The sequence below is a fragment of the Gossypium arboreum genome, chromosome 2 (assembly GCF_025698485.1).
Source record: "Gossypium arboreum isolate Shixiya-1 chromosome 2, ASM2569848v2, whole genome shotgun sequence".
NCBI classification, from domain to species: domain Eukaryota; kingdom Viridiplantae; phylum Streptophyta; class Magnoliopsida; order Malvales; family Malvaceae; genus Gossypium; species Gossypium arboreum.
In genome coordinates this window covers 14,886,250-14,908,392 of record NC_069071.1, presented here as the reverse complement: position 1 = coordinate 14,908,392, position 22,143 = coordinate 14,886,250, and the positions used below count along the sequence as shown (strand labels likewise).

At 40.3% G+C, this 22,143-nt stretch overlaps 2 protein-coding genes across 2 annotated transcripts; both read left to right on the top strand.

The window, feature by feature from the left end:
* The first annotated feature begins 2,723 nt into the window (after window positions 1–2,723).
* Window positions 2,724–3,568, top strand: LOC108465647 (uncharacterized). Its single transcript, XM_017766020.1, has 3 exons — window positions 2,724–2,906; window positions 2,991–3,197; window positions 3,386–3,568. Exons 1-3 carry the CDS (start codon window positions 2,724–2,726, stop codon window positions 3,566–3,568), a joined length of 573 nt encoding a protein of 190 aa, XP_017621509.1.
* A 9-nt stretch (window positions 3,569–3,577) lies between these two features.
* LOC108465637 (uncharacterized) lies at window positions 3,578–3,931 on the top strand. The gene has a single exon (XM_017766012.1). The coding sequence runs from the start codon at window positions 3,578–3,580 to the stop codon at window positions 3,929–3,931; it is 354 nt and encodes a 117-aa protein (XP_017621501.1).
* Window positions 3,932–22,143: the final 18,212 nt, after the last annotated feature.

The window sequence follows — 22,143 nt, the reverse complement described above, 5'->3', positions numbered from 1 at the left end:
TCAACTTTTTGAGATTGAGCCGTTATGTACGAGGCATGGTGGCGACTGAGTATGAGTATTGTGTTCATTTTTAGGACAGCCTTAGGAATAACTTGAGGGTCCTAATAGCTCCGTAGCGGGAGCGTAAGTTTGCCGTGTTAGTCAAGAAGGCCAAGATTGCGGAGGAGGTTAAGTGCGCTGAGCGCCAGAACCATGACAGAGGGAAGGCTAAGAGGGATATAGAGTCTTTGAATGCTGGGGTGAGCCCTAAGAAAGAGACCAGATTTGATGGGCCCTAAGAGTTGGGCCTACTGTTGCACCTGTTAGGATGGCGATTTGTTAGCTTTGTAACAGACGCCATCCGGGCGAGTGTTGGAGGTCTACTAGAGCTTGTTTTAGATGTGGATCATCTGAGCATCGTGTTAAGGACTATCAATTGAGGGCTAATTAGATGCAAGCTCCGGCTACTAAGACTGCACAGCCACCGATGGGAGTTCAGCAGCCATTTAGGGGCCGAGGTCAGGCTAGGGGTGGTAACGGTATGGGCCGAGGGCAAAGAGCACCAGGCAGAGATGCTGGGCCGACTGAGGCGAGGCAGCCTGCACTTGTCTATGCTGCACGTCGTCATAAGGATGGAGATGCTAATGACATCATCACGGGTACGTTCTTAATCCTTAACATACCTTATGTTGCACTGATAGACATAGGCTCTACGCATTCCTACATTGCATGTTCTGTGTCTGAGACTTTGGGAATACCGTATGAGGGCACTTCTAGTGAGATTTCAGTGGTGACTCTGTTGGGGCAGTCTATTAGGGTTAGTAAACTGTTCAGGGACGTTCCGTTGGAAGTCTAAAGAACGATATTTCTGGCTGATCTGATGGAACTATCGTTCCTTAGACTGGCTAGTGAAGCATCGTGTAAGTCTGGATTGTGTTGAAAAGAGGGTGGTTCTGAGGGCCGAGGAGGGTATCGAGATAGTCATGGTTGGAGAACGACAAAATTACCTGAGTAATGTGATATTTGCATTAATGGTAGAGAAGCTGGTGAGGAAAGGATGTAAGGCATTTTTGGCTTACATCAATGCCTCAGATTCTGTAGACTTATCGGTTAAGGACATTCGTGCTATGAAGAACTTCCCAGATGTTTTTCCAGAGGAATTACCAGGATTGTGTCTGAGCCATGAGGTAGAATTTGGGATTAAGTTGATTCCTAGTATAGCTCCGATGTCTATCGTCCCTTACCAAATGGCACTGAAGGAGCTAGCGAAACTGAAGGCTCAAATTCAAGAGCTGTTGGATCGTGGGTTTATTTGTCCCAGTGTGTCCCCGTAGGGAGCATCTGCTCTGTTCGTAAAGAAGAAGGACGGTACAATGAGGCTGTACATCGACTACTGCCAATTGAACAAGTTGATAATTAAGAATAAGTACCCGCTTCCGAGGATTGACGACCTATTTGACTAGTTTAGAGGGGCTTCAGTGTTTTCTAAAATTGATCTGCGGTCAGATTATCATCAGTTGAGGGTAAAAGAGGCCGATGTGCATAAGACGACATTTAGGACTCGTTATGGGCATCACGAGTTCCTAGTCATGCCTTTTGGGGTTGACTAATGCACCAGCGGCATTCATGGACTTGATGAACCGCGTGTTTCAACCCTACTTGGATTGATTTGTGGTGGTGTTCATCGACGAAATTTTACTGTATTCTAAGTATGAGGACAAGCACGACGAGCATTTGAAAGTGGTTCTACAGATCCTTCGTGAGAAACAGTTATATGCGAAGTTCACGAAGTGTGAGTTCTGGCCTAGGGAGGTAACCTTTTTAGGGCATGTGGTTTCTTCTGAGGGGATTCAAGTTGATCCTCGTAAGATTGAGGCTGTGATGGATTGGAAATAGCCGAAGAATGTGTCAGAGATTCGCAGTTTTCTGGGACTGTCAGGGTATTACTGACATTTTGTAGAGGGGTTCTCGTTGATCGCAGCGCTGTTGACTAAATTGTTGTGTAAATGAGTCCCTTTCATTTGGACTAATGCGCGATAGGAGGGCTTCATGAAGCTCAAGACAATTTTGACACAGGCTCCAGTTCTGATGTAGCTTGAGCCTGGTAGGGACCTCGTGGTTTACAGTGATGTGTCACATATGGGTTTGGGTTGCGTCTTGATGTAAGACGGTAAGGTAGTTGCCTATGCGTCTCGGCAGCTTAGGACTCATGAGGCTAATTATTTGACGCATGATTTGGAGTTGGCTGCAGTGGTCTTTGCATTCAAGATTTGGAGGCATTATCTGTATGGAGAGAAGTGTATCATCTACACTGATCATAAGAGCCTCAAATATCTCCTCACTCAGAAGGAGTTAAATCTTAGGCAGCGTCGATGGGTTGAGCTGCTTAAGGACTACGACTGCAATATTGAGTATCACCCTGAAAAGGCCAATGTGGTCGCCGATGCACTAATCCATAAGGCTGTGACCGATCTGAGAGTAATGTTCGCTTGATTGAGTCTTTATGACAACGGAAGTCTTCTGGAAGAGCTACAAGTGAAGCCGACATGGATTGAACAAATTAGAGCTAATCAGTTAGAGGATAAGAATCTCGAGATGCGATTTCGTCAGGTTGAGACTGGGACTACTACAAATTTTGGGCTGAATAATGATGGGGTATTGTGCTTCCGAGGTAGGATCTGTGTACCTAATGATAAGGATTTGAGGCTGTCGATTTTGAGGGAAGCATATAGTATCCGTACACTATGCATCTTGGTGGGAATAAGATGTATAAAGATTTCCGAGAGTTGTACAGGTGGCCAAGGTTGAAGCGTGAAGTGACTGATTTTGTTGCTCGTTGTTTGACATGTCAGCAGGTTAATGCTGAGCATCAGTTACCTTCGGGTTTGGTACAGCCAGTTAAGATACCGATATGGAAATGGGAGCGAGTAACGATGGACTTCGTTAGTGGGTTGCCCCTAACACCCACTAAGAAGGACTCTGTTTGGGTCATCATGGACCGATTGACCCAGACCGCACATTTCATTCCTGTTAGGACAGACTTCTCTCTACAGAAGTTGGCCAAGCTATACATTTCTGAGATAATGAGGCTGCATGGGGTACCTGTCTTGATCATTTCTGATAGGGATCCTCGTTTTATGTCTCGATTTTGGCAGAAGCTTATGAGGCTTTGGGTTCTCGTCTTGACTTCAGTACTATTTTTCATCCTTAGACAGATGGTCAGTCGGAGAGGGTAATTCAGATATTGGAGGATATGTTGAGAGGATGTGCTATGGATTTTTGAGGAAGTTGGGAGGAGTTCTTGCCTCTAGCAGAGTTCACTTACAACAACAGTTATCAGTCCAGTATACAGATGGCACCGTATGAGGCACTTTATGGTCATAAGTGTCGCACTCTTTTGTGCTAGACTGAGTTGGGTGAGCAGCATGTTCTAGGTCCGGAGTTGGTTTCAGAGACTGAGGATAAGGTTCGCTTGATTCGGGATCGACCGAAAGTGGCTTCTAATAGACAGAAGTCCTATGAGGATTTAAAAAGGAAGGACATCGAGTATTCTGTGGGAGACATGGTCTTTCTTAAGATCTCGCCATGAAAGAAGGTTATGAGGTTCGGTCGTAAGGGCAAGCTGAGTGCTCGATTTATTAGGCCGTACCGGATTTTGAAGCGAGTGGGCCCAGTTGCATATCAGTTGGAGCTACCTCTAAAGTTGGATCATATTTATGACATGTTCCACGTCTCAATGTTGAGACGTTATCGCTCTGATCCCACACACATTGTGCCTATGGAGGAGATTGAAGTTAGACCGGGTCTGACGTTCGAGGAGGAGCCAGTTCAGATTTTGGATCGTGACGTTAAGGTTTTGCGTAGGAAATCTATTCCATTAGTGAAGGTGATGTGGCAGAATCATAGAACAGAGGAGGCTACTTGGGAGCCAGAGGATTCGATGCTTCAATAGTATCCTTACCTTTTCTGATTAGGTAAAATTCGAGGACGAATTTTCTTTAAGAGGTAGAGTTGTAACGCCCCAAATTTCTGTAAATTCGGCTTTTTTGATGGTTGAGCATGGAAATATTTGAACAATTGCTTTTGTGTTATTTTGGGATTTAAATGTGTGGTTAATAAGGTATGTGCTTTGGGGTGTGTTTGCGAGGTCCCAAGTTCGAGCTTTAAGTTGGGCTAAATTTTGGTTTTTATTTGGATAAAGCTTGACTTTTGGTTAATAGGCTTATAAGAATTTATTGGTATGAACTTAACAGAATGGGCTTGCTGGTCTGGTGGTTAAGTGGAGTGTCAGTCTGCTCAGGGTCTTGAGTTCGAATCTCTGCAGTGGCTTTGGGATTATTTTTGCTACAAGTTTCCGCTAAATTTTGGGCTTTATCAAAATTTTGAGTTTAGGGTTTAGTGAAAATTAAGGGTTTGCGGTATTCCGTATTTTCCTTCTTTTTAACAAAAGTGTTTTCCTCTGCCGTTTTCTTCTCCCAAACCGTTGCTACCAAAAATTCTATTTCTTTTTCCCCTCTCCTCCATTTTTCTTTCTTTTCGATTAGTGGTGGCGTATTGCTAGGGGATTCGTTGGCTCAGTAAGTATGGTTTTATTAAATTGCGTGACTTCATTTAGAGATTTTTTAAAAGGGATTTTATTTGTTGTTTAGGGGATTATCAAAGTTTTGTGGATTGCTAATCAGGTGGAAAACAGTGAAGAATCATCGTTATTCGTTGAAGGTAAGTAGATCTCTCGTTTTGGGATTTGCCTATTCTTAATAATCGGACTTAAGAGACTAATTTTGGGTTCGCTATGAGCGATTTTAGGCTTTGGAGTGCTTGTGGTTGGATTAGCAGCGAAAATGAACCAAGTGTGTACTCCGACTACACAGAAAACGAGTTTCCGCGAAAGCTAAAAAGTGGCTTGTCGACGCCACACGGGCGTGTGGTTTCCCGTGTGGTAGCCTGCGTCGCGAGACACTGGTGTGTCACTGACGAGCTCGGCCGTTCGCGCGCCACACAGGCACAATGGACATGGGCTGTAAGGGCTTGTAGGCTGTGTGCGAGGCACGGGCTCAGGAAAATGGGCCGTGTGGGCCACATAGGCGTGTGAGCCCATACAGGTGAACAACACGGGCGTGTGGGAATTTGGGCCAGGTCATGTGATCTACACGGGCAAAACCAATTTGGGTCGTGTGGGCCACACGAGCAGGGAACTCGGGCGTGTGAGCCCAATTTTGTTGAAATGTTCTGTAAGGTTGAACGCGTTGCCTGAGTCAACTGTGACCTGACTGTAGGGGCGGTAAGCATTACTTAGTCCCCATACTCTGATTGGTTACTGAAAAGTATGTTAATATAAGCATGTGTATTTGTCTGATTCTTTATATCTGCTCTGACATGATGTTGATATGATCTGCTATCTACATAATAGCATGCCATGATATTTATGATGCATTGCATTGGGTTGGGATTGTTGTGAAGAGAAGGAAGTCTGAGAGGTGATTAGCATGTTATCTGGCAGCTAAGCTGCATACTTATAATGTGTGCTGCGATGAGGTACCTTATGGCATGTAGGGTTGGATGGGTTGATTAAATCCTCATACTTGGTGTGTAGGGTTGGGTGGGTCGATTCTATCCCCACATGGTATGATGGGTTGGACGGAGATGGTGTGCAGGGTTGGTGGGCATGATATTTCTGATATCTAATCTGTTATGCATGTGATATCTGTATGGCTAAGGCCGAATAACTGTATTCTGTTATCTGTTTGTATGCATGCTGTTTGTGGGGATGTACACACTGAGTTTGCAAAAACTCACCCCTTTGTTTATTTTGTTTGTCAGGTAATCCTTAGCAGTAGGAGGATCGGTGTGACAGAAGGCTCTGGTAGACATTTACGAATTTTTGAGTAACACTTTATTTTTGCCTACTTTATTTAAATATATGTTTTGGGATTAATATGTATTTGGAACTCGAACTATTCTTGGGTTTATTTTGGGATTTTAAATTGTTAAATTATTGATTTATGAATTAATGATGTTTTACCTTCCGCGTTAATGAAATGTTTTCACGTAATAATTGGAATAGAGATTTCCCGACTTAAGTAAAGATAATAAACTGAACGATTTTTCTCTTGATAAGGTTTCCTAAAAAGGTTTTCTAAAAGTACTTTAAGATAGCGTATATGACTTGAATTGTTGAAAGGTTATGATTTGACAATTGTATATCACTTGGAAAGAACAAATGTGTTTACAGATGTTCTGAGTAGAAAATCTCTGTATACTTTGCAAGCCATGGATACCGATTATGATTACCTGATAATAGCTCAATTTTAGTTGAGTTAGAGCTTAACCAATGTTTCTACAACAGATCTGTAAAGCCCATAAAAGTGGTAATGAGTTGTAAGTTAAATGAATACAGTGTGAAATAATTTTCGATTTAGAATTTTAGAAAAGATCTGATAAATGTCTGTCATTTAGAGACAGAGTCTGATTACTGAAGAATTTGGAACTTTTACCGAAAATTTTACATGAATGATCACAATAGTACTATGGCTGTTTATATGGGAAATGATAAAATGCATAATGATTTGAAAAAGATGTATTAGTAGCTCGGAATGAAACATGGTATTTCTGAATCTATATTTAAATGTTGGATGTGTCAGCAAGATAAGGATGACACTTTCAAGATGGGTATAGCCAGTGAAAATAATGATATGGAAATGGGACAAAGTTTGTAACACCCCTTATCCGTATTCAATGCTGGAATAGGATACGAGGCATTACCGGATCTACAAAGCAAGAAAACATACAAATCAAGTCATAAATTTGCATCCAAATTAAAACCATTTGTATTCAATCATAAAGTCCCTAATATGAGCCTACGAGGCCCAAAACATACTTTGGAAGTGGTTCAGGACTAAGCCGACCACTTAAGAAAGTTTTATGAAACTTAGAAAATTTTTTCTATAAACAAGGGTCACACGCCCGTGTGGTTTGGGACATGCCCGTGTGGGCAGGCCGTGTGGTCACATGCCTGTGTCCCTACCCCGTGTAACTCTTTGACTTGCAAGTCATGAACAAATTGAAGTCACAGGGCCAAGTCACACACCCATGTGTTAGGCCGTGTGGTTAATTTAATTTTCATAAAATAGGTGCAGACTTCACACAACCGGAACACGCCCGTGCTTTAAGCCGTGTCCCTCACACGACTGAGACACACGCCTGTGTCTCTTCCCATGTGCTCAATTCTGAGCATTCTGTTTCTTAAAATTAAGGTTCATGAGATACAAGGCCGAAACTCATGCCCATAGGACAAGCCGTGTGCCACACATGGGTTAGACACACACCTGTATGTCTACCCGTGTGGACAAAATAAAGATTATTTACTAAGCCATTTGTCACCCTCATTTGCACATACACACCCACAATCTTAATGGCATAAACCATGGCATATTTAGGCAACCAAAACATTCACAAACAAGGCCAAATCATGCCATTTCATTATCCACACTCAATATTTTTACATATTTTGCCAATCCAAATCATACCAAACTCACATTCTAAAAGTTCCAATATGGCTACCAATAACATGCATAACTTTTACTTAGTTTTCCTAGCATACCAATGAGCCAATCCTAACCATCCAACAAAAAAACCATTGAGCCACATTCAACCATTTACTAAGCATTTATAAACCACATCACACAAGAGATAATTGCACATGCATGCATATATAAATTTATATATATAAGTTTGAAACCAATTCAACCAAAATGAGCCAAGTTACATGACCAAATACCAAAACAAGCCTTTGAAAATTACAAGCCAATACATTTGGCGAAATTCATAATGACACATATAACAAAATGACAAGTCCCTATACATTCTATATTCTCAAAATGTTTAAAATAATTGGTACCCAAAATAACAGTTTGATAGTGTGATGCGAACTTCGATAATCTCCAACCCGAGCTAGCTTAGTGACACTATAAAACATGGAAAATAAAATGGAGTAAGCTGTATACCTTAGTAAGCTCGTATGAAAAAAATAAGCAAACCTTACCATACATTAACATGCAAGTAATATAACATAAGATAATGTATTTTACCAAAATCTCATGATCATAATTAACTTCCATCACAACTTATCTTGAAATCATCATGTCACGAATTAATAATCATAAGCTTTAAGTACATACCTGTACCATCTCGTAATAATTTCATAATTAGCCTCATCATTGTTATACCCAATAAACCACTCGAAAAAATAATATCGGATATTCAGGAAAACCTTGCAGACAAGGTGCCACATATGTAGCCATTGCTACCTCTATCTCATAATACATATATGCTCGCTCTCGAGCCATTAATGGGCCTGCTTACACAAGATATCAGTCAAGACGTACCTACTCGGTGCTGCTCACACAAGCTGTCAGTCAAGATGTACCTACTCGGTGCTACTCACACAAGCTGTCAAGTAACCGCAACATATGCCGGTATACTCAGCCACCGGCAGGACGTACATGACCAGCACCCAGATCACATAACATAAAACCCTAGGGACATGTCACTTGTATCCTAATCTATTCCCATGGTTCGATTGGGATTTCTCACTTGCCAAAATGTCGTCGGACGTGTCCATAGAGTTGTTTATACAATTTATACAATATTAAAGCATTAAAAATATAATTTTAATAAAACTTATTTAACATACGAACTTACTTTGGTTCCAAAAACAGCCAAAGGGATCTATTCGTCAATTATTTTGTTTTCCCCCTGATCTAGACCCGAACTTTGTTTTTCTTGATCTATAATACCACATTTAACTTATTTAATCATCATATTATTCAATTCAACCCAAAAACATATTATGCCAAAATTTACATTTTTGCCCTTAACTTTTCAATATTTTACAATTTAGTCCCTAGGCTTGTAAAATGAATTTCTTTCAATTTCATCACAACCTAAGCCTAGCCGAATATTATTTGTACTCATAACAGCCAATATTTTTCATTTATTCACACTTTTCTACACATTTTATGTACTTTTACAAATAAGTCCTTATTTAATGTTTTTATCGAAAAATCACTTTACAAACGTTGTTTAACTAACAACGAACATGCATTTTCTACCATCAAACATCAAAATACAAACATATTCAACATGGGTAAAATTTTAGTCTTTAACAATCTTTCAAATTAGTCCTTGAAATAGCTAAATCAAGTTACAACAATCTCAAAAATATAAAAATCATTAAAAACGGGACAAGAACGGACTTACAATCGAGCTTGAAAGCTTGGCCAAACCCTAGTTATGGCTTCTCTTTAAAATTTGGCTACGGGGATGAAATTGAGAAGATGGACATCTTTTATTTTAATTAATTTTGTCTTTATTTGCCAATTACTAAAATACCCTTAATGCATAACTTTAAAATTTCTCCTAACCATGTCTATTTTTGTCCATCCAAAGGTATAATGGTCTAATTTTCATTTAAGGACCTTTAATTAAAAGTTCATAACAAGTTGACACCTTTAACTTATAGAATTCAAATTTTCACCTATTGCAATTTAGTACTTCTAGTCAAACTGAGCACTCAATAGATAAAATTTCTTAACAAAATTTTCACACAATTAATCTATCATGCTGTAGACCTTAAAATAGAAATAAAATAAATATTTCTACATCAGATTTGTGGTCCGAAAATCACTATTCCAGTTTGACCCAAAAACGGGCTGTTACAAAGTTACCATAAATTTTATATCAAGATTATCCCTGTCTATGAAAAAGAAAGTTACTATTTGAGTAATTTTTGATTGTTTGACGAAGCCTACACATTCCACTCTGGAATGAGTGGATTTCACAGTTGATAGATTGCCTGAGTTATCTATTTTTGAGATTGTCAGATTATATGATGTGCTAGCTTCTGTTATTTCTGATAGAGATCTACAGTTCATATTCCGATTCTGAAACAAGTTACAAGAAACTCTGGCTATACGGTTACATTTTAGTACCATATTTCATTTTCAGACATATGATCAATCTGAACATATGATTCAGAATTTGGAAGATGTACTTCGATGTTGTGTACTTGAAGTTGAAGGTAACTTGTAACACGCCAAACCCGACCCAGACGTTATGGCCAGATCTGACGTGTCACATGGACTTACGACTTAGTATGCATTCGTTGGTTTAAGTGATTGGGGTGGTCTTTATCAAAACAGCGGTTGAATGAAAAGCCGGTTTATCAATCTTTAGGCTATCCATTTGTTGTGCTTGTTGAGTCTTGGAAACGTTCATTAATTTTGAAAAACCCGCGTAGCCTAATACTAGCAGTTTAGACAGAGTATAAATATAATCAGAAAATAAAACCATAGCGGAAAAAGAAATTTAAATAGTGGTCTTATTACAACTTAAAACCCAAAATTAAATCAAAATATAAAAATAATAAAATAAACTAACTTAGAAAACCAACTTTGCAGATGATGTGGCCACTCAATCCCTCATGCTCCAAGCCCACTATGGTTGGGGATTTCTGCAGAGATGAAAATAAAGGTGAGTTCAATAAACTTAGTGTGTAACATAACCCAACCATAGCCCAAAAGCAGATCAAACCTCGAGTCGACATATCCGGGCCTTGGCCCAATCTGTAAATCGAATGAAACCCATAGGCCCATAGCGTATCTGAACAAATATATCATGAATGCGAAATCCCAACCCGAGCCATCCATAATACCCCGCATCAGCCTTACACCATGTGGGGAGACTATTCGACCCACCCAATCGCTATACACACCACGAAATTGCAGCGAAGTCGCCGGATATTGTGACGAAGTCACCAGATCTGAATATTGTGGCTAGGCCACCGAGCAGATATATATATGTGGCGAAGCCACCGGATTGCAATGAGGCTACGGATATTGTGACGAAGTCACCGTATCAGAATATATGTGGCGAGGCCACAGATTGCAACGAGGTCGCCGTAACGCTTCCTCCATCAATATAAACGCATGTCCCATGCAACAGAAATAATATGTCATGGCATACGTATACAGAAACAGAACATCATGCTTTTCAGAAAAAAATAACCCTAAGGGTAAAATCGTAATTTTGCATGCATAAGGGTATTTCAGTAATTATTACCTATTGCTAAGGTTTCATGCTTATTCTATCATTTACCAAGTAATCAGAAGTACTTACCTCATCTTTTTACCAAAGTGGGCCCATTGGCCCATTGGCCCATTGGCCCGTTTTCGGCCCATTAAGCCCCAAAATACCATTGTGCACGAAAATGCACACTCTGCACTCTAATCATCCAAGTGCACCATATTCATTAACAACTGTCTCACGAGCGCTGTACGCTCTCGAGTTCACAAAATACCAACGTTTCGGTATTTCGGCTTTCACCGATTCAGTCTAAGGGAAGGTGTCGTTTACACCCCTAGTTGATGACGATTGATGACGATATCTCCCAGGCGATAATCCTACAATCGATCACTAACACATTAGACTTATGAATTAACAATAACTAACATAAATCCATGTCAACTAACCCAATCATCACACAAGTTAGTCATTTACGCACGAGGGGCAAAATAGTCATTTTACCCTCTAGGGGTATTTTAATAATTCTACAACTTATCCACCTGGGCCTACGGACCTATTGGGACCACATGGTCTATTTCAACCCATCGCGGCCCGAAATAGCCGTCCTACTGCTAGAGTAACGAGAAATACACACCTGTTAGGAGACTGCAGTTAATCCGCGCTCCAAACACTCTTAGCTGACGCCCAACCCAAACGAGCACGTCACAAAACGAAAGGGATCAGCCAAGAAGGGTATGCCTACTCTCCTTATGGTTTGCTCTATTTAAAGCCAGCTCTCCATCTACTCTTATGTTAGCTTCTCGATGTGGGATCCCTCCATCACCAAAGTTTAAAACCAACACCAACTCTTGCCGTCCCAACATAGCAAAATAATCAACCTTTGCGTACCAAGGGATTCGAACCAAAGTCCCCTCACATGCCAACTCATGCCACCACCACTAGGCCATTAACTCATTTGTGTCATAAACCCAACAAATTAAACTTTAAAGCGCACCTACTTGCTTCCAGATTTATTGAAAAGAAAAACCAAAATATATTGCAAGAGCCAAGACTTGAACCTTGAACCCCTTGCTTCCTCTATGGTGTCACTTCCTTGTCCCCTAAGTGGCACCACCTTGCCACTACACCACACTCCTTTTTTGTGTCATTTTTTACCCCTTTACTCTTAAAAGCCCAAACGCCAATTGCATCACCTATTCATAAAATTAAAATTCCGAAGACTACCATGGATTTAACTTAAGTTTGGGCCTTCCAAAGGCCCACTAACCTACTAAAATATATATTTTAACCAACCAGAACACACACAAATTTTAAAAATCACAGAAACACAGAAAACCCGAAAATTGGGGCGTTACAACTCTACCCTCCTTAGAGAAATTTCATCCTCGAAATTTTACCTGAATCAAACAGATGAGGATATTGTTGACGTATCGCCACTTCTGGCTCCCAAGTAGCTTCCTCTCTACCATGATTACGCCACAGCACCTTAACTAGCGGAATTGATTTCCTCCTCAAAATCTTAACATCTCGATCCAAAATCTGCACAGGCTCTTCCTCAAAAGTCAAGTCTGTTTGGACCTCGATCTCTGCAACCGGAACAACATGAGTATGGTCAGAACAATACCGCCTTAACATGGAGACGTGAAAGACATCATGAATCCTATCCAATTCTAGAGGTAGCTCCAACTGATAAGCCACTGGACCCACTCGCTTAAGAATCTGATCAGGCCCAATGAACCGCGGACTTAGCTTGCTTTTCCCCCCAAACCTTAATATTTTCTTCCAAGGTGAAACCTTCAAGAAGGCCATCTCACTCTCAGAGTACTCAATTTCCTTGCGCTTCAAATCTGCATATGACTTCTGTTTATCAGATGCTTCTTTCAACCAGTCTCTAATCAACTTGACCTTATCCTCAGTATCTGCCACCAACTCAGGACCAAGAACCTGTCGTTCACCCAAATCGGTCCAACAACTAGGTGTACAACATCTTCGCCCATACAGTGCCTCATAAGGAGCCATTCGAATACTTGCCTGATAACTGTTGTTGTACGCAAACTCTACCAACAGTAAGTAATCCTCCCAACTGCCTCGAAAGTCGATAACGCATCCCCTCAACATGTCTTCCAGAATCTGAATAACCCTTTCTGACTGACCATCAGTCTGAGGATGAAAGGCTGTACTAAAGTGCAACCACGTACCCAAAGCCTCATGCAACTTTTACCAAAACCGAGATATGAATCTAGGATCTCGATCAGAAATAATCGACATTGGCACTCCGTGAAGTCGCACTATTTTCGCCACATACAATTGGGCTAACTTCTAAAGTGAATAATTAGTGCAGACAGGTATGAAATGAGCAGATTTGGTCAACCTACCCACAATTACCCAAATCGATTCCTTCTTCGACGGTGTCAAGGGTAACCCACTCACAAAATCCATGGTTACCCTCTCCCACTTCCAAAGTGGTACTTTCACTGGCTGCAAAATTTCGAAAGGTAATTGATGTTTAGCTTTCACTTGCTGACAAGTCAGACATTTTCCCACAACTTCCGTTACTTCTCGCTTCAATCCAGGCCACCAATACAACTCCTTTAAGTGGCGATACATTTTACTCCCTCCAGGATGTATAGCACACAGACCTCCATGAGATTCTTTCAGAATTGCTTGCCTCAAGTCAGAGTCCTTCGGAATAAAAACTCTACCTCGGTAACACGGAACTCCCTCACTGTTCAGTTCAAACTCAGAAGTATCCCCATTCTTAACCTGCTAGAATCGAGAAACCAGGGACTCATCCCTCGACTATTTTTCCTTAATCTCATCCACCCAGGTCGGCCTAACTTGCAGTTCTGCCAACAGACTACCGTCGTCATATAGACTCAAATGAGCAAACATGGCTTTTAGATTAGATACAGTTCTATGACTTAGGGCATCAGCCACCACATTAGCTTTGCCTGGTGACACTCAATCGCACAGTCATAATACTTAAGCAACTCTATCCATCTCCGTTGCCTAAGGTTCAGCTCCTTCTGAGTCAGCAAGTACTTAATACTCTTATGATCTGTGTATATAATACACCTTTCTCTGTACAGGTAATGTCTCCAAATCTTAAGCGCAAAAATTACTGCTGCCAACTCCAGATCATGAGTAGGATAGTTAACTTCATGTGGTTTAAGCTGTCGCGATGCATAAGCAACCACTTTACCCTCTTGCATCAGCACACAGCCCAACCCTACATGTGATGCATCACTGTATACGGTAAAATCTTTTCCAGACTTTGGCTGAATCTATACAGGTGCCTCGCTCAGAACTTTCTTCAGCTTCTCAAAAGATTCCTGTTGTTTCTCAGTCCAAACAAACGGTACTCCCTTCCTTATAAGCTTTGTCAAAGGTGCTGTCATCACAGAAAATCCTTCTATAAACCTTCTATAGTACCCAGCTAAACCCAGAAAACTTCAAATTTTCGACACTAACCTCGTTAGCTTCCATTCCAGAATCCTTCAATCTTTCGAGGGTCCACCTTGATTCCTTCAGCAGAGACAACATGCCCCAAGAAAGTTACCTCTCTTAACCAGAACTCACACTTACTAAATTTTGCATAAAGCTCCTTCTTCCTCAGCACTTGCAGCACAATACGAAGATGCTCATCATGCTTCTCCTCAGTTTTAGAATAAACCCAAATATCGTCGATAAAGACAACCACAAATCGATCCAAGTATGGCTGGAATACTCGATTCATCAGATCCATAAATGCCGCAGGTGTGTTCGTCAACCCAAATGGCATAACCAAGAACTCATAGTGACCATATCGAGTTCTGAATGCCGTCTTGTGAATATCCACCTCCTTAACCCTCAACTGATGATACCCAGATCGAAAGTCAATCTTGGAAAATACTGAAGCTCCTCTAAGTTGGTCGAATAAATTATCGATTCTCGGTAGCGGGTACTTATTTTTAATCGTCAGTTTGTTCAACTACCGATAATCGATGCACATCCGCATTGACCCATCTTTCTTCTTTACGAACGACACTGGTGCTCCCCACGGAGACACACTTGGTCTAATGAAGCCTCTATCCAATAACTCTTGAATTTGGGCTTTCAACTCCACCAACTCCTTCGGTGCCATCCTATAAGGTGCAATGGACATCGGTGCCATTCCAGGCAACAAGTCAATTCCGTACTCAACCTCTTGGTTCGGGGGCAAACCTAGAAGCTCCTCTGGAAAAACATCTTAAAAATTCTTGACGGTTCTAACTTTATCCACTGCCAGATCCTCAGTTTCCGATTGGCTTACAAATGCCAAATAAGCCTTACATCCCTTTCGAATCCACTTCTTGGCTTTCAATGCTGACACCATATTAGACAGATAATCCCTACGCTCGCCTATCACCAAAACCTACTCATCCTTTATGCTCTTTAACATCATTCACTTAGCAGCACAATCCAGAGTAGCCCTATGCTTAACAAGCCAATCCATTCCCAAAATGAGATCGAATTCTCCGAAAGATAGCTCTATCAGATCTCCAAAGAAAACATTTCCTTGAGTTTCTATAGGCACATCTCTATACAGTTTATCTACCCTAACCGAGTGACCCAAAGGACTTAGTACAGATACCCCACTCATGGTCTCCTCAGAGCGCACACCCAGCGACCCAGATATAGCACATGCAACATATGAATGGGTAGATCCAACATCTATCAACGCAACAGACGGCATCTTGGAAATCGAACGCATCAGCTTATGGCGTCAGGTGCATCACCCTCCTCTCGGCAACGAGCTGCATACACCAATGCCAATTGACGAGTCTTAGCAAATCTAGCACCCTTGCCAGGCACTCCTCTTCCTCGACTGTTTCCATTACCACCTCTACATTGCCTACGTCCTCTAGGAAACTGTGGTCCACCCCTCACTAGTTGAGCGACCCTCTGCTCTAAAACTTGAACCTGATCTGGTTCCTGGGGACAATCCTTAACCCTATGCTCCATAGATCCGCATCAGAAACAAGCACCAGAACATTTTCGACACCGCCCATATGCATCTTCCCACAATTCCTACAACCCTACGGTCTAACAAGCATTCATCAGATCTTTGCTCGAATCGGCTCCATTACCCTTGCTCTCTTAACATTCCTGTTCATACCACCGAAAGTCTGAATCTCTCCTAAAATAGTTCGATCTTTCTCACGATTACATCTTTTCAGATGCTTCACTTTCTCAGCTATCTTAGCTTTCTCTACTAAAGCAATGAGTTACGCTCCTCTGCATGGAGCAATCAGCACCCTAAGTTCATCTCTCAGACCATCCTCGAAGCGTACGCTACGCTCATACTCTGTAGCGACAATCCCAGAAGCATACCGGCTCAGTCTCAGAAACTCAGCCACTAACTTACTCCCTTGGACCAGGTTCAGAAATTCTTTTCGGTGAGCGTCCACGTAACTAGCCCCAACATAGTTTCCTTTGAAGGCTGTCTTAAACAGCTCCCAAGTCACACCGTCAACAGGAGTTCCATCTCTCACCGTGAGCCACCACTGATAAGCCTCATCCCTGAGTAACGATATGTCTCCCTTCAGCTTCTTCTCTACAAAGCAGTCCAGATCATCCATAATCCGCTCTGTGGCTTCTAACCAATACTCAGCCACATTCGGAGCTACACCAGATACGCCCCTAAATATCTCTGCTCCATTGGCTCGGAGCCGCTTAGAAATAGACCCCCAAATTTCGTTTCCCGTACTTACCCCAGCACCCTTTCCAAAACTCAGAGCATTGCCTGGGATAGAGCATCGTCCCCGGCACCTCAATCATGAGACTCTACCTTCGTTGCCGGTGGTATCGGTGCATCTGCTGTAGGCACATGTCCTAAAGATGAAGATTCAGCCTGAGCATTACCTCGGCCATGTCCACGGCCTCTTACACGAGCTGCTCGTGTACTCATTTCATATTATCTGATTAAGAATTTTATGTATCAGTTTAATATTTTAGTGTTTATTACAGATGTCTTATAAATAACAGTAATTCAGAGTTTGAGTTTGTTTCCTTTTGCGGTAGCCTAGCTATAGTCTCAGTCTACTTATCAGAGTTTCTATAGTTCCAGTGTTACCCTAACTAAAGTACCATGATAAGGTTTTGTACAAGCATATAATAGATATTTCAGAAACAATCAAAAAGGCTCAGAAAACTTACAGACTTGGGCCAGAGATTCGGTGTGCCACATTCTAAAAAAACCTAATTTTAGAAAACCGATTTTAATCTTTAAAATCGGCTATTTGTAAAGAGAAAATATTGGAAACATTCTCGAAAATAATTTATAATCAAGTTCCAAAAAATATGATTTTTGAAAACCTTTATTCAGTGTTTCTTTACAAACTTCTGTTTTTAGACCCGTTCCACAGCCGAGTTGTTGCAACCTGACTCTGATACCACTAAATGTAACACCTCAAACCCGGCCCAGACATTATGGCCAAATCTAACGTGTCACATGGACTTACGACTTAGTAAGCATTCGTTGGTTTAAGTGATTGAGGTGGTCTTTATAAAAACAGCGGTTGAATGAAAAGCCGATTTATCAATCTTTAGGCTATCCATTTGTTGTGCTTGTTGAGTCTTGGAAATGTTCATTAATTTTGAAAAACCCGCGCAGCCTAATACTAGCAGTTTCAACATAGTATAAATATAATCAGAAAATAAAACCATAGCGGAAAAAGAAATTTAAATAGCGGCCTTATTACAACTTAAAACCCAAAATTAAATCAGAATATAGAAATAATAAAAATAAACTAACTTAGAAAAACCAACTTTGCAGATGATATGGCGACTCCGAATCCCTCACAGCTCCAAGCCCACTATGGTTGGGGATTTCCTGCAGAGATGAAAATAAAGGGTGAGTTCGGTAAACTCAGTGTGTAACATAACCTAACCATAGCCCAAAACAGATCAAACCTCAGAGTCAGACTTATCTGGGCCTTGGCCCAGTACAGAAATTAGAATGAAACCCATAGGCCCATAGCAGATACAGAACAAATATATCATGAATGCAGAAATCCCAACCTAGAGCCATCCATAACAACCCCGTACCAGCCTTACACCATGTGGGGAGACTATTCGACCCACCCAACCGCTACACACCACAGAAATTGCAGTGAAGCTGCCAGGTATTGTGACGAAGTCACCAGATACAGATATTGTGGCTAGGCCACCAGAATAGATATATATATATGTGGCGAAGACTCCAGATTACAGCGAGGCTGCCGGATATTGTGACAAAGTCACCAGAACAGATATATGTGGTGAGGCACCAGATTGCAGCGAGGCTGCCAGAATGCTTCCTCCATCAAAATAAACCCATGTCCCATGCAACAGAAATACTATGTCATGGCATACGTATACAGAAACAGAACATCATGCTTTTCAGAAAAAAATAACCCTAAGGGTAAAATCATAATTTTGCATGCATAAGGGTATTTCAGTAATTATTACCTATTGCTAAGGTTTCATGCTTATTCTAACGTTTACCAAGTAATCAGAAGTACTTACCTTGTCTTTTTACCAAAGTAGACCCGTTGGCCTATTGGCCCGTTTTCGGCCCATTAAGCCCAAAAATACCGTTGTGCATGAAAATGCACACTCTGCACTCTAATCATCCAAATACACCATATTCATTAACAACTATCTCACGAGCGCTCGCACGCTTGCGAGTTCACAAAATACCAACGTTTCGATATTTTGGCTTTTACCGATTCAGTCTAAGGGAGGGTGTCGTTTACACACCTGGTTGATGAGGATTGATGACGATATCTCCCATGCGATAATCCTACAATCGATCACTAACACATTAGACTTACGAATTAATGATAACTAACATAAATCCATGTCAACTAACCCAATCATCACACAAGTTAGTCATTTACGCACGAGGGGCAAAATAGTCATTTTACCCTCTAGGGGTAAATCGGTAGTCCTACCCTATAGGAGTATTTTAGTAATTCTACAACTTATCCACTTGGGCCTACGGACCCATTAGGACCACATAGCCCATTTCAGCCCATCGCGGCCCGAAATAGCCATCTTACTGCTAGAGTAATGAGAAATACACACCTGTTAGGAGACTGCAGTTAATCCGCGCTCCAAACACTCTTAGCTGGCGCCCAACCCAAATGAGCACGTCACAAAGCGAAAGGGATCAGCCAAAAAGGTTATGCCTACTCTCCTCATGGTTTGCTCTATTTAAAGCCAGCTATCCATCTACTCTTATGTTAGCTTCCCGATATGGGATCCCTCCATCACCAGAGTTTAAAACCAACACCAACTCTTGCCGTCCCAACATAGCAAAATAATCAACCTTTGCGTGCCAAGGGATTCGAACCAAAGTCCTCTCACATGCCAACTCACGCCACCACCACCAGGCCATCAACTCATTTGTGTCATAAACCCAACACATTAAACTTTAAAGCGCACCTACTTGCTTCCAGATTTAATGAAAAGAAAAACCAAAATATATTGCAAGAGCCAAGACTTGAACCTAGACCCCTTGCTTCCTCTATGGCGTCACTTCCTTGTCCCCTAAGTGGCGCCACCTTGCCACTACACCACACTCCTTTTTTGTGTCATCTTTTACCCCTTTACTCTTAAAAGCCCAAACGCCAATTGCATCACCTGTTCATAAAATTAAAATTCCAAAGACTACCACAGATTTAACTTAAGTTTGGGCCTTTCCAAGGCCCACTAACCTACTAAAATATATATTTTAACCAACCAGAACACACACAAATTTTAAAAATCACAGAAACACAGAAAACCCAAAAATTGGGGCGTTACATAACTGGGAAAAGTATTTGCCTCTGGTTGAATTTGCTTATTAGAATAGTTAACAGTCAAGTATAAAATTATATCGTATGAGGTTTTATATGGTCACAAGTACAAAACTCCATAGTTTTTTGGACTAAGCTCAGCGGGAAAAGATATATGTAGTAGGTTTGATTCTTTGAAACCGAAGAAAGATGAAAATGATCTGAGATAGTTTAAAAGCAGTACTTGATTGTCAGAAATCCGATGTGGATCTAAAAGGAAAAGAAATAGAGTTTTAGATTGATGAAAAAATATTTTTGAAAGCTTCACCATTGAAGGAAGTTCTCCGGTTTGGCAGTAAAGGCAAACTAATTCTGTAGTTTAATGGGTCATATGAGATCATTGAAAAGAATTAGACCTGTTGTCTATTGATTGGTATTATTATTAGAGTTCTAAAGAATTCAAAATGTGTTTATGAGTATATGTGTTATGACAGTATCGATTAGACCCATCATCTGTTATTACTTTGATAAATGTTAAATTCAACCTAACACGACTTGCAGTGAGGGACTGGTTGAAATTCTGGCATGTGAAGTGAAAGAAACGAAAAATATAAAGGTAGATTTAGTAAAAGTTTTCTAACAATAACATGATATAGAATAAGCTACCTAGGAACTGGAGAAAACTATGATGAAAATTTCTTAAGGGGGGAGAGTTGTAATAGCCCAATTTCTGTGAAATCGGAACAATAGTCTCGAGACCACAAAATTGAGCCAAAAAATAAAATTTATTTTTATTGTATTATATGGTTCGTATTATGATAGACATGTCATGTAAAAATTTTGATAAGAAAATTTTATCCATTAAGTGTTTAATTACGGGAAGGACCAAATAACATAAAATGTAAAAGTTAGATTCTAGTACGTAGAAGGATCAAATAGCTATGGGATTCAAAACTTAAGATCCTTATATGGTAATTAGACCATTAATAAAAAGTATGTAGATATTTTGGTGACTCATCCATGTAAATATAGAAAAAGGGCAAGGACTAAATTGGAAAGTGAAAATATTTAATTAATTAAAAGATGATAAAAAAGAAATATCATTTTTTTATCAACTTCTTCCCCAAAAATACATGGAAACCCTAGGAGAGAGAGAAGAAACTTTCATGGCCAAATTGGGTAAGTTTCCTTGGCCCATTTTTAGTAATTTTGATATTTTTGAAACCGGGATAGCTTACTCTATCTATTTGGGGGATCAATTTGAGAAGTTATCAAAGTATGGAAAATGGGTCATGTTTGTATATGCTGAAAATTAGAAATTTAGGGTAGAAAATGAAAGGTTGTTGATAGATAAACAACTTTCACAGAGTGAATTTTTGATGAAAACATGATTTAGGGACTAAAATATAAAGTTGTGAAATTGAAGAAATGCTGAATTTTTATGAATACATGTGTTGTAAATTTTGTAATGGGACTTTGGTTAGGCTTGGAATAAGGAGTAAATTGCACAAATTTTATTTTTTGTGCCTAGGGATGAAATGAGAATTTATGGAAAAGTTAGGGGCAAAATGGTAATTTTTCCTAGGATAAAATTGAGTCCACTTGAATATAAAATATGATAAATTGATGTTAACTTTATTCGTATAGATTCGGATAGAACAAATCCAGAGCTAGAACAAGGAAAGGAGGAAAATGCCGGATTAGTGGATTTATGTACACGAACATTTGTCGAGGTAAGTTCGTGTAACTAAATTGTATATGTTTTTATGCTTGAATTTAATGTTGTGTTTGTGAAATGTATAAATGCCATAAATATGTGAAATGATCACATACTCGTTATAGCCCAATAAATGAAAGTGTCCGATCAATAATAATGCCCGATAAATGGTAAATGATAAAAATGTTACTTATATGCTTGAAATGAATGTGGAATGTGTCTATTTGAATTATATGTATGATTTAGATGTATGAAATAATCACATGCTTGTTAATGCTTGAAAAATGTTAAATCCCGTTTGAATAAAGGAAGAATCTATGGATAAATGTAATTTTCCGAAATGAATGAGGTCCTGCATTTGTTGCTGACGGGATTTAGCTCAGACGAGTAATCCTATCAACCTCATTTATGAAAGGATTTAGCCTGGACGGGTAATCTTGATATAAGTCCTCTCGAGCTTATGTTATAGATTGGATTTAGCCTGGATCAGTAATCTAGATCAAGCTCCTTAGAGCATATGTCATAAAAAGAATTTTGCCTGGACTGGTAATCCTATTGTATACATGTGTGGCTCGAGATTGTACT